We start from the raw sequence: 12,157 nt of genomic DNA, 5'->3' as shown, positions 1-12,157 counted from the left end.
CACTAATTACAGATCATCAATACTCTTCCAATCACCAAATCATTTATTTTCTCTTTTTATACTCTTTAACCTTTGCAATTCTTGAAGCACTGACCACTTTGGGCTTTCTGGAAGTTCTCATATATCTGTAGTTTCTGTAATTTTAGCACTCCTCTATCCCCTACTTTATTTTTTAACTGTATCTTTATATATATTATATATATAATATATATAAATACATAGTTACAAATATATACAGTTAGAACTATATATATATATTTCTTAACTATATATTTCAACTATCCCCTCCAATATTTTTTAAATATTACTCCCTTTATCCAATTTCTAACCATGGAGAATTCCTACATAGCAATTCTCAGCTCTTTTCCGTTCTCTTTCTTTGGATTTTTTATCTGTCTCACATACTTTGAACTGATATCTCTGAGGGCCAACTCTCAGATTCTAACTCACGGTCTTTCAAACTGAAGTCTCTCATTTCCAGCTTTCTTTTGGACATCTTGACGTAGAAGGACTGAGCATGGCATGGTCACTGCTCTCTAAATTCACTTCTCCCTATTGTCATAGCATTTAACAAAATCTGTTTTTAAGGAGACATTTTTAAACCATCATTTTATCTTTGTTACTGTCATTGAAGAACTTCCAAGTCACTCTATTTAACAATCTTTACCTTCAACAAAGCTACCATTTTTCTTGATGGCTTTATAGTCTTACTTACAGTTTTCATCTAGCTAAACTGCCTTTTAAAACCTTGTTATCTACAAAGAATTTTTTTTTGAAAAACACTGCTTTATTTAAAAAACATTGCTTTATTATTATTGTTTTTCATCATGAGCATACTCTTTAATCCCCATCACCTATTTCACCCATCCCCCCACCCACCTCCCCTCTGGTAACCAAGTTTGTTCTCAATAGTTTCAAGTCTGTTTCTTGGTTTGTCTTTTGTTTTTCTTTGCTCATTTATTTTGTTTCTTAAATTCCACATATGGGTGAGATCATATGGTATCTGCCTTTCTCTGACAGACTTACTTCACTCAGCATTATACTCTCTAGGCTCTATCCATTTTGTTGCAAATGGCAAGATTTCATTCTTATTTATGGCTGAGTAATATTCCATTTGTGTGTGTGTCTGTGTGTGCACACACAGACACACACCTCCTTTACCCATTCATCTACTGATGGACACTTGGGCTCTATGAAGAATTTTCTACTAAAACGATACTTCTTGCAAAACTAGGCAAACAGTAAAAAGATCAGTGTTTGCCAGAGGCGGGGGAAAGGATGAATAGGTAGAGCACAGACGGTTTTGTGAAAATGTTCTGTATGATACTATAACGATGGATGTATGTCTTTATACATTTGTTTAAACTCATGTAATATGTAACACCAAGAGTGAATCTTAATATAAACTATGGACTTTGGGTAACTATGATTTGTCATGTAGATTACCAGTTGTAATAAATGAACCACTCTGGTGGGGGGGTATAGGTAATGGGGGAGGCTATACATGTGTTGGAGCAGGGGTATATGGGAAATCTCTCCTTCCACTTAATTTTGCTGTGCACCTAAAACTGCTCTAAAAAATTAAGCCTTTAAGATTAAATAAAAAAAAAAAGACTTCAAGCCAAAACCTATCTAAATTAATGTAGATCCAAATTCTTAACACAGAATTAATGAAGGTATTGAGCTAGATTACTGGCTACCATTTAACAATGTTCCATCAAATTAATGTATATATCAAACACTCATACACTGTTCCCATATTCCCTTCATGACTCCTATCACGACATTACTCTAAACTTCATCTGCCCTGACTCCTCCATCCCTTCCAAAACATTTTTCTCTGCCCTCTTAGAACCCCCTTCCATGGTAGCAAATTTCCTTATATTCTCAGACCATCAATGAATTCTTCCACCATCAATCTCCTTGCCTAAGTGTACCTCTTATACTCCCATGGCAAAACCCCTGCCTGCTTTCCTGTGTGACCAAATCCTAGGTGCTGAATTCTACTAGACATAATCATGCAAATTTACAAGCTTGTATATCTATAAATTATGATGTCTTATCTCAACTTGGCCCCTACGGTTTTATATTCTTTATCAAATCATCCAAACTTTTGTCACTCTCCACAAAATCTTCAAATGCTTCTTATTGCTCATCTTCAGCAAATACCTCACCTTATCAGAGATTAAAACATCAGTGATATTTCATCAAACTCTGTTTTTGAACTAATGAACCTACTATATCTAAATATCTTCTTTTCTCCTTCCCTCCTAGTATTACAATGAAAATAATGGCCCTTTGTCTACAAATCCCTCCATCTTGGCTCTAAACTGCAAATTTCCAAGACCCCTAGACATTTCTTACATTGATTTTAAAATTCTCAAATACTACCATAACTTTTCACTCTATTTCTCACGCCAATTTAGTACAGAGTACATCATTAGTTTATTTGAAATACAGAGTACTCAAGACTATGGACTCCTGGATAACAAAAAGCACTGTGTTTGTCAATAGTTACAATGCCTCTCTCCTGTGCAGACTTCTATTTGCTTAAACCTTTAGCTAACCTTGGGCACTTTTGTTTTTCTCCTTAACACCTTGGGTTCTTTCACTCCACACTCCTAGTTTTCCTTCTACTTCTCTAGACACTCTCTCTTAGTCCCCTTTACAGTATCCTCCTCTGCTACAAGGTCTTTATTTTTTTTTTAAGATTTTATTTATTTATTTCAGAGAGAGAATGAGAGAGAGAGAGCACGAGAGGGAAGAGGGTCAGAGGGAGAAGCAGACTCCCTGCTGAGCAGGGAGCCCGATGTGGGACTCGATCCTGGGACTCCAGGATCATGACCTGAGCCGAAGGCAGTCGCTTAACCAACTGAGCCACCCAGGTGCCCCAAGGTCTTTATTTTTTTTTAAAAAGGATTGTATTTATTTGTCGGAGAGAGAGAGAGCACAAGCAGGGGGAGCAGCAGGCAGAGAGAGAAGCAAGCTCCACACTGAGCAAGGAGCCCAACATGGGACTCGATCCCAGGACCCTGGGATCACAGCCTGAGCCAAAGGCAGACACTTAACTGACTGAGCCTCCCAGGAGTCCCTGCTACAAGGTCTTTAAATTGGCTTTCCTTAAGACTGCTGCTAGGCCATCTTCTCACACCAGGTGCTGTTATTGGGTGATCACAATCATTCACATTGTTTTTGTTACCATACTTAAGCTGACAAATCTTTATCTCCAGCACCAACCTGTACACTAGGTTTTAGACCCATACATCAAAATCTTTAGGATGTTCTCATTTGAATGTCATAAGGCATTTCTAACTCACATCTGAAACTGAACTTACAATCTTCTCTGCCACCCCCGTCCCACCTGCACCACAAAAAGTTTCTCCTTACAGAGCACCCTATCTCAATACAGGCATTGTCACAGACCTAACTGGTCAACTCAGAAAACTGAATGCCACTTCAAACTTCTCACCCTTATCACTTCCTTATATCCAAATATCAAGTGCTGTCAATTCTACCTACTAAATATCTCTTAAATGTTTCCACTTCTCTGCATTTCTGCTTCTACACTTTCCTAGTATAGGCCACTATGATTTCTTACCCAGAATACTGCAATGGCTTCTTAACTGTAACCATAATAATCTTTCTAAAATGTAATTCTGGCAGTAAGATTCCTTCACTAGACTACCTACTGTTCTTAGTATCAAGTGGCTTCATGACCCTGGTCTTCAGTCTCATTTGTGTCCATACCTCCTTTGAATGCTAGCCTCCAACCACACTGAAGAAGGCAGCAGGCAAGCTCATAGCACATACTCTTTACTCACTCAATCACTGGCTAACAGCTATTCATCTTTTGGGTTGTGGCTCAAACAGGTATCACACCTTCCTTGACACACCACTACCACAAATTTAAGTTAAATTCCCCAAAAACATACTATCTGAGCATACTACTAGTTACTTTAGGAAAGTACTTAACCATTCTTCATCTTAACTGGCCATTTACTTTTATTTTTCTGGTCCCCCAAATCCTGGCTATTAACCATTACAACTGGCATTCAGAATTATGTTTATCTTTTTCAATGTTTTATTTCCAGCACTCCAAACATTCCAAACAACGCCCGGTACATAGAAGGCACTCAAATATTTATTGAATGACAAGATTCCACAACAATCTATATGCACAATAGCAACATTCATATGTACAATAAATAATACTTCTATAAATTACACTAAGTTATAGAAATCAAAAATTAAGAATGTATTTTTGTAGATTTTTCACTAGAAGCTACATATATGAAGCATGTATATTAAATGTAGGCATACTTTAGTCTATGCTCCCATATTGTGGCCATAAATATCTTGGACAAGTAATCATTTATTTCCTTAGCTTTCCCTTGCTAAGTAATTTTTGGTATGGGTTAATAAGGATATCACAGCTTGATCTTTATCTGGCGGAATATTCTCTTCTGTTGGTTCTTAGGGAAATTCTGACTTGGGTCAAAAATCAAAGAAAACATGGAAAAAGTGAATTTTAAGAGGGATTTCAAAGAAGGGAGAGGTCAATGAGACCAAAAGAGGAGAGGAGATTATATTGACTTTTGAAGCCCTGAAAGAACAAAAATTAAAGTACTAAAACAATGAGAGGATAAAACAGATTTCATACATTACAACTTAGGACAGAAAGGAAAAAGGTAGATGGAAAAAAGATACATGAAGTAATTACTGATTAATGTAAGTGAAGGAATTCAAACTGGTAAAACACAATTCATTTATCTGTTATTAATTCAATGGTGTCCGTGGGCCAACAGATACACCAATAGTTCCTGCCCTCATAATGCTTTCACATTAGACAAGGAGACAAACAAACAAATGAATGCAGAATTACATTTAAGAATGAGTGCTGTGAAGGAATCAAGAATAATGTCAGAGAACAATGGCCTGTGGGAAGGTCCAGAGTTTAAAACTGGTTTAGCACATCTGACCATGGCCAGACAGACGAGACAGCGAACATCATGGTCAAGAGTTTGGATTTTACTATCAGCACAATGGAAAACCACTGAAAAGTTTTAAGCCAGGAAAGGAAGATTTTTTTTTCCTCATGATGATTCCCTCTAATTATAATTAGAGCAAGGGCAGGGTTTAAAGTAAGATGACTTAGACAGCATCCTATACTTTTGTCAGATATCTTTCCAAAACAAATTCATCTTTTACTCAAATCTAAATATAATTCTGCTATATGGAAAACAATATTAAAGATCATAATAGGAGAGCACCATTTTATTATATCAACTTCAGTGAACTATTTTAATTAATACCAATTTGTTCAGCAATAAAGCCAGGCACGCCCTTCTAGTTCTAAAATTCTATGATATTACAACAGAAAAAAGGAAGACTGGGGACAAAAACAAAATTACAAGAGTCAAAAATGGAGTAGGCAGGATATTCTGAATGTCTTGGATTTTTTTTAAGTAGGTTACTAAATATTTTATCCCTGAAGATTGAAAGAAAGCTTTGAAACAGATATTATATAAAAAGCATTACATTAAGTAATTATCTGAATACTATAAAAGCTGTAAGTAAGAGGGCATATAAAATTGAAGCTAAAAACTCTGGCAATATGTAACAAAGTGCTATTCTCCAAAGAGACTTAATAGAGGAAAATGTTCTTTTCCTCCAAATGAATAATCATGAATAGTTGAACAAACATTTGGGTTTTTTTTTATGGTTTCAACTGAATTACAGGTAACTTGCCAATTTCTAATTGATACCCCTTGATCAAAGATCTTGGAATTTAAAAGTAGTAAACTATGTATGTGACCAAATAGGACACAGAGAAATATGTCATAATTTCTATGCTATTCTCCATTTAAAAAAGAAATTCAAGCAGTTAAATGTTTGATTCACAAGGAAAATTCTGCATGTATATATTCAAACAGTTTTTTTCTGTTCTTGCCGACCTTCCGCCACCACCCATGAAAATAAACCAATAAGCAGCAGCTTTCTCTTTATTATTCCTATGATGTGGCTATTTTTCTAATGCTTTACAGAATACTCAGAATCATTTAACTCAATAATGTACTGTTTCTTTATTAACGTTAAAATTCAGTTTTGAGAAACTGAAGACTTATTGTTTATTTATGGAATCTTTAACAGGAATTAATAACAAAACCATAAAAACATAACTTCTACATAGAGAAACCACTGATTAAGTCCAGTGTTTGACTACTTATAAAATGAGGCATCCATTTGCCATAAATTCCCTGGTGGGAAAAATGTGTAAAAGGCTTCAAATATGTGGAGAGCCCCATGAAATACATATATTAAAATAAACAAACACACTAGAAAGGTGATGATTCTTCAAATAAATATGACAACCCTATTAAAATGCAACACATGTTTTTCTGCTAAAAGGAAATCTAAGAAGATGAAATAGATGCTTCATATAAAATATTTACATATACAATGCACAAAACCCACTATGGTTAGTAACCTTCATGGCTTTCAAGAGCTAGATATTTACATATCATTCTTTCTGCATGTGCGTGTGCGTATGTGTGTTTTGTATATATTTTTAACAGTTGACAGCTGTTTTAGAGCATACAGAGATGCCAAGCTGAATGAGGGTCTTGATTACTTCAAGATTAGCTATCTAAAGTTTCTATTCATTTTAAGTGTTGTTAGTTGGAAGAGTCATTAGTCACTTCCTTGTCTCATAGAACATCAGCATACATTTACATTGTTAATGAACATTTGGGGTAAATGAATTAATGGCACTTTTAAACATCAATTCAGTCCTAATAACTTTGTATGTCATAGAAATGTTAGGCTAGGATATAAACGAAAAGCCTTTTCAGTAAAGGTAACTACTCATTCCTGCAAACAGTAAAGGATAAAATTAATTTAAAATGTTTTTTAACCAGTTAAAATAAAAAAATAGAACCCAATACTTAATGAACTAGACCAGAAAAAATACGTACTTAAAAAGAAAAAAAAAAACTGTGCTCTAAAATAAGCACATAAATCAGATAATTTTGGTGAAATTATTTTATATACTTACAAATACCCACTTACAGAAAAGCTTGTGAAATAATTTGACTTATTTAATTATTAGAGCTTCTTACAGATATTACATTTAAAAAACATCACTAGAAGATGTAGTATTCTCACCACTGAAATTTTTAAGATGCTGAAACTAAAATGGGATACTAACAATTTTTTTCATATTAAAACCTTGAACAGTCTTTTTGAGACCTTTTCAATAAACACACAAATAAAAATAAAAAATAAAATCACAAAAATAAGTTGTAGGGCAAGTTATACTCTTTTTAAACGTTTTATTTGAGAGAAGGAGGGAGGATGAGAGAGCGTGAGCGCAAGCACCCAAGAGAGCACACAAGCAGGGGGAGTGGCAGGCGGAGAGAGAAGCAGGGGCTACCTACTGAGCAAGGAGCCAGAGGCGGGGCTCAATCCCAGGATCCTGAGATCATGATTTGAGCCGAAAGCAGACACTTAACTGACTGAGCCACCAGGTGCCCCCAAATTATACTATTTTCATTGAAAACAACAATGGCATTTGTATGATGTAGAAGGAAGTAAAGATGCACAAAAACCATGAACACACTCCATAAAGTCAAGCTTTGTGCACTAAAGAAATAACCACTTTAAGGAATCATTTTTTTTAAATTCCCAAAACACAAGTTAATAGCAGACCTTTCTACCAATATAGAAAAAACAATTTGTATCTGAAGTAAACAAAATCTATGTGAATCACTTTGTGATTTTTTTTAAAAAACAGCTCATAATCCTGATGTATATATTTCATGAGCAAAAAATTACAAGTAGTAACCTGAGTCAATGAATCAACTAAAAATAAAGATAAGGCTTTAAGAATTTGCACAAATTGACTGCTTCCTTTTTCAAGATACTATATTATTACCAATATGGAGAAAACAAAACAGAGTTCTGAAACATACACATTTGATAAATTTTTATAAGGTAGACCCTGAATGCAGTTTACATTTTAACAGTCTCTTTTATTCTTTCAACAATTTCAATGTATAGATCTTGAAAAGTAAGACGCAAATTTCAATTAGTTTAAAAGAGAGAGAGAGAAGAGAGAATGAGGCAAGTCTTTTATCCTGGAATAATGTCAACTTACTTTTAAAGGCAAAAATTCCCTGCAAAATCAACACCAGAAGCTTAAGACTTCTTTAAAGGATGTTTGACAAAGGCCATTTGTATTTCAACATCCCTATGTTGAAGTAATTGTTTATCTTTTTTTTTAAAGAATGACAGTGCATTAAACATTTGGCTAATGCTTCTGTCTATAATTGAAAGTTGACGTTGTGTGGTATTCATTAGTGTCAGAGTGCTCTCTACCTATCCAGGGAAGTGTGCTTCAAGATACCCTGCTCTGCTTCATGAAAAGAACTACATACAGAAGGCAGGCAGAGCTAACTAGAGGCTCTCTGCTAGGTTTTCCATTAACCACAGAATGTATCTGCATACAAAACTCACCTCCAGTCTTGTTTGAGTAACTTGACAAGGGATCGATGCCCACTTCTTGTTCTTCTGGCTGCAGAGGGTGTCTAGTTTCAGATAAGGAATGATACATTATGAGAACTGGACAATGTCACCAAAGTGACTACCTGGGAGATTTAAAAAAAAAAAAAAAAAAGAGAGACAGAGAGAGAGAGAGAGACAGAGAAATGATATTTTTTCTTTCTGCTATGACTAGGGATAAATACAAGATTGAAATGATTAAATGAGCATTACAGACATTAACAAGTTTTCCTCAGGCTTCAGGGGCTGTTACAACACACTGGCAGGCATATGCAAAGAAGCAAAAAGTGGCACAAAATTTCCATGTCAAAAACTCTCCCCAAATTTGAACTTCACTGGTAACCTTTACCGCAATGTTCAATCACATGTATTTTCAATAAACCTCTGCACAGAAAGTTGAATTGTAAGTTAAATTACAGTCCCAGTTATAGCATCTTCTTATTTCATTGTCAAAACAATACCCATTTACAATAGAAAATTTCAAAATATAAAAAATATAGCAAACTAAAATCATTCATAATTGTGTTAGCTAAAAATAGTAGCCCTGTTAACATTTCATTTTATGACACATATCCTTCCTGTTTCTGTTCTGGCATTTAAAATATATATTTTTAGGGTGCCTGGGTGGCTCAGTTGGTTAAGCGACTGCCTTTGGCTCAGGTCATGATCCTGGAGTCCCGGGATCGAGTCCCACATCGGGCTTCCTGCTCAGCAGGGAGTCTGCTTCTCCCTCTGACCCTCTTCCCTCTCGTGCTTTCTATCTCTCATTCTCTCTCTCTCTGAAATAAATAAATAAAATCTTTAAAAAAAAAAAACTTCTAAAATATATATTTTAATGTGATCTAACATACTAAATATACTGATTATATAGATTATTGTGGGTATTTTCCAACCCATAAAAAAGACCATATTATCACTTCAAATGGACCACTAGTATTCCATTAAATAACTATACCAATTTATGTAACCAATTCCCTATTAGTGAACAGATAGAATGCTTTCAGCTGTTCAACACTATAAACAATTTCACAATGAATATCTTAGTAGTATCTCTATGCCAACCTATGATTATTTCCTTAAGATAAATTCTTATGTCACTGCTGGACCAAACATGTGTTTAAAAAAATAAGACTCTATGATAAGTTTTGGCATATTATGCTCTAGAAAGATTCGTACATAGAACAATTCATTCCCCTGCACCCTCATTAACAATGGGAATGGGTAATTCATTTTATCGACCAGTGTGATAGTCAAATCTTATATTGCATTGGCTTGATAACTAGTGAGATTACTGAAGATTCATACATTTTCTCTGAAATTTATTTATTATCTTGTGTGGATGGAGTTTCTTATTATGATTATCTTCATAATTTGTAAGCATTCTTTAGATCTTAAGAATATTAAACCTTTGTCATGTGATACAGATATTTTTCTCAGAGTGTGTCTGTCTTCAAATAACAAGGTGTTTTTGTGACATAAGTAATTTTTCATTTCTGTGCACCCAAATATATCTATATCTCTTTTATGGCTTCTACCTCTAGTATTATTATGCTTACAAAGGCAAGATTATATAAATAACCACCTATTTTTTAATTCATTTTGAAGGTTTTTCTCCTAGGTTCTGATTTCTATAAATGATTCAATTTAAACAAAGATGTTTTTAATTAATTTTTATTGAACTTTTAAGCTACACTAACTACTTATAAATTTTCTTTGTTTATAAACTGCATATAACCTTCCCAAATCAGAATCTTCCAAAAAAATAAACTAGGCTCACTAATTTTCATCGAAAATAATGTAACACATGAAATTTTAAGTTTCAAGAGAAGGGAGAGACATGATATAGGAAGAGTCAATGAGGAATGATAAATTGGAAAAGGAAGCCCAACGAAAACGAGTACATAATTTTACAGGATATGGACTCCACTTATGGAGAAAAGGTTCCAGAGAAGCCAATGAATAGACAAATCCTTGACTAGCCTCTTCCCAACACAACATGCTCCTCTATCCTGCTTAGTTTCTCCCTAAAACTCTCACTTTGTAAAATACTCTTGTACATTTTCTGAGTTTTACCAGAACTCTCCAACTCTCACCCACTCGCACTCACAGTCAGATGGTAAAAAATCCTTTCCACCTTAGACTGTGGCTAAAACAAAAGCAAAAAGGTAAGCAAAACCAACACTACAGAAAGCAGAAAACTTTCATTGCCAACATACAGTAGGAATTTCTAAAGCCATAAATCAAATCCTAAATCCATAAATCCAAACAACTATCAGTTATTTGCTGCTTACGTGTGCAAATATTTAGCACTTACAATACTGAAGGAATTCTGAGGAATACAGTCTAGTAGAGGAGAGCAAAAAGTAAATGATCAGTTACATGTATTATAAAACAATCTGATTAATTTTGATTAAATGAATAAACAGATTAAGAAATAAAGTCCTCTGCTATGGAGAAGTTAAGGACCATCAAAGCTCAAATGCCTAACGGGGTCAAGCAAAAAGCATTATTAATCGAAATGAATGTAGACTGAGCAATGAATATAAGTCAAATCCACTCTAAATGCTTCATGAATATTCATCATTTCATCCTCCCAACAGCCCTCCTGACATACCTTCCTCATCATTTTCATTTTACCACAGAGAAAACTAAGGTACACCAGTAGTAAGTACTGAAGCCAGAAAACTATCTTGTCTAGCTCTAGAGCTCACATTCTTTACTCCGGCACTATATTTGGCTCTCAGTAAGTCAATGAGACAAACAGGCAAGGTATAAAGCAAAGGGGTACAAGAGGATGGGGTCTGTGAATGACTGAAACACCCTTTACTCTGTTTCGGCTTATTCAAGACAAACTAGAAATCCAGAATTTTACGTGAAATCTCTTTAAAGTGTTGGCAAATAACTCGAACTAAAAAAAAATTGTGTGGAATAGATTAAACACATTTCAAAATTGTATTTGGCCCATGGACAACTATTTTAATGTTAAGATTCATATTCTCCATACATTTTGTTATACTTTTGAAAATATGAGAGAAAACATTTGAAAATTCATATTCCAAGTTGACAGCCAGATTTCCATAAAATTTCTTTAATATCCTAGACATGTTTTCATATCATTACCTTAATTTTTTATTTTTATAGTACACTTTAGCTGTTATACACTTCACATACCTAAAATATACAAATAAGGGAATTTTATGTACTTTAAACTTTATGAGAGATAAACAAGTAACTACCAACTGATATCAAAGTATATGTTTAAAAAGAAACATTAAAACAAAAAATACACCTTTCTAGCTAAAATAAGATACTCTACAACATGATGATGTTCATATATTCACTCAAGATTTTCAAAGATACTTAAGGTCTTTTTGACTCCTTCGAGAAAGTTAGGTTCAAGAAGTCAGTCACTGATTTTAGCTTTAATAATAATTCTTGGGCGCCTGGGTGGCTCAGTTGGTTAAGCGACTGCCTTCGGCTCAGGTCATGATCCTGGAGTCCCAGGATCGAGTCCCACATCAGGCTCCCTGCTCGGCAGGGAGTCTGCTTCTCCCTCTGACCCCCTTCCCTCTCGTGCTTTCTCTCATTCTCTCTCTCT

General features: G+C 34.6%; 1 protein-coding gene across 10 annotated transcripts in view; it reads right to left on the bottom strand.

The window, feature by feature from the left end:
* TBC1D5 (TBC1 domain family member 5) overlaps positions 1-12,157 on the bottom strand; it is a 579,609-nt gene that overhangs the window by 359,327 nt on the left and 208,125 nt on the right. For 8 of the 10 annotated variants that reach the window (XM_027583569.2, XM_027583568.2, XM_027583571.2 and 5 more), the window contains one exon: positions 8,515-8,645. The exons of the other annotated variants lie outside the window; for them this stretch is intronic. In XM_027583569.2, coding sequence (XP_027439370.1) covers positions 8,515-8,611 — 97 coding nt within the window. In that variant the 5' untranslated portion in view covers positions 8,612-8,645. The remainder of the gene's footprint in view (positions 1-8,514; positions 8,646-12,157) is intronic. 10 annotated transcript variants of the gene reach the window in all.

The sequence above is a fragment of the Zalophus californianus genome, chromosome 1 (assembly GCF_009762305.2).
Source record: "Zalophus californianus isolate mZalCal1 chromosome 1, mZalCal1.pri.v2, whole genome shotgun sequence".
Taxonomy (NCBI): Eukaryota; Metazoa; Chordata; class Mammalia; order Carnivora; family Otariidae; genus Zalophus; species Zalophus californianus.
The sequence above is the reverse complement of the archived record's forward strand: the minus strand, read 5'-3'. Positions and strand labels throughout refer to the sequence as shown.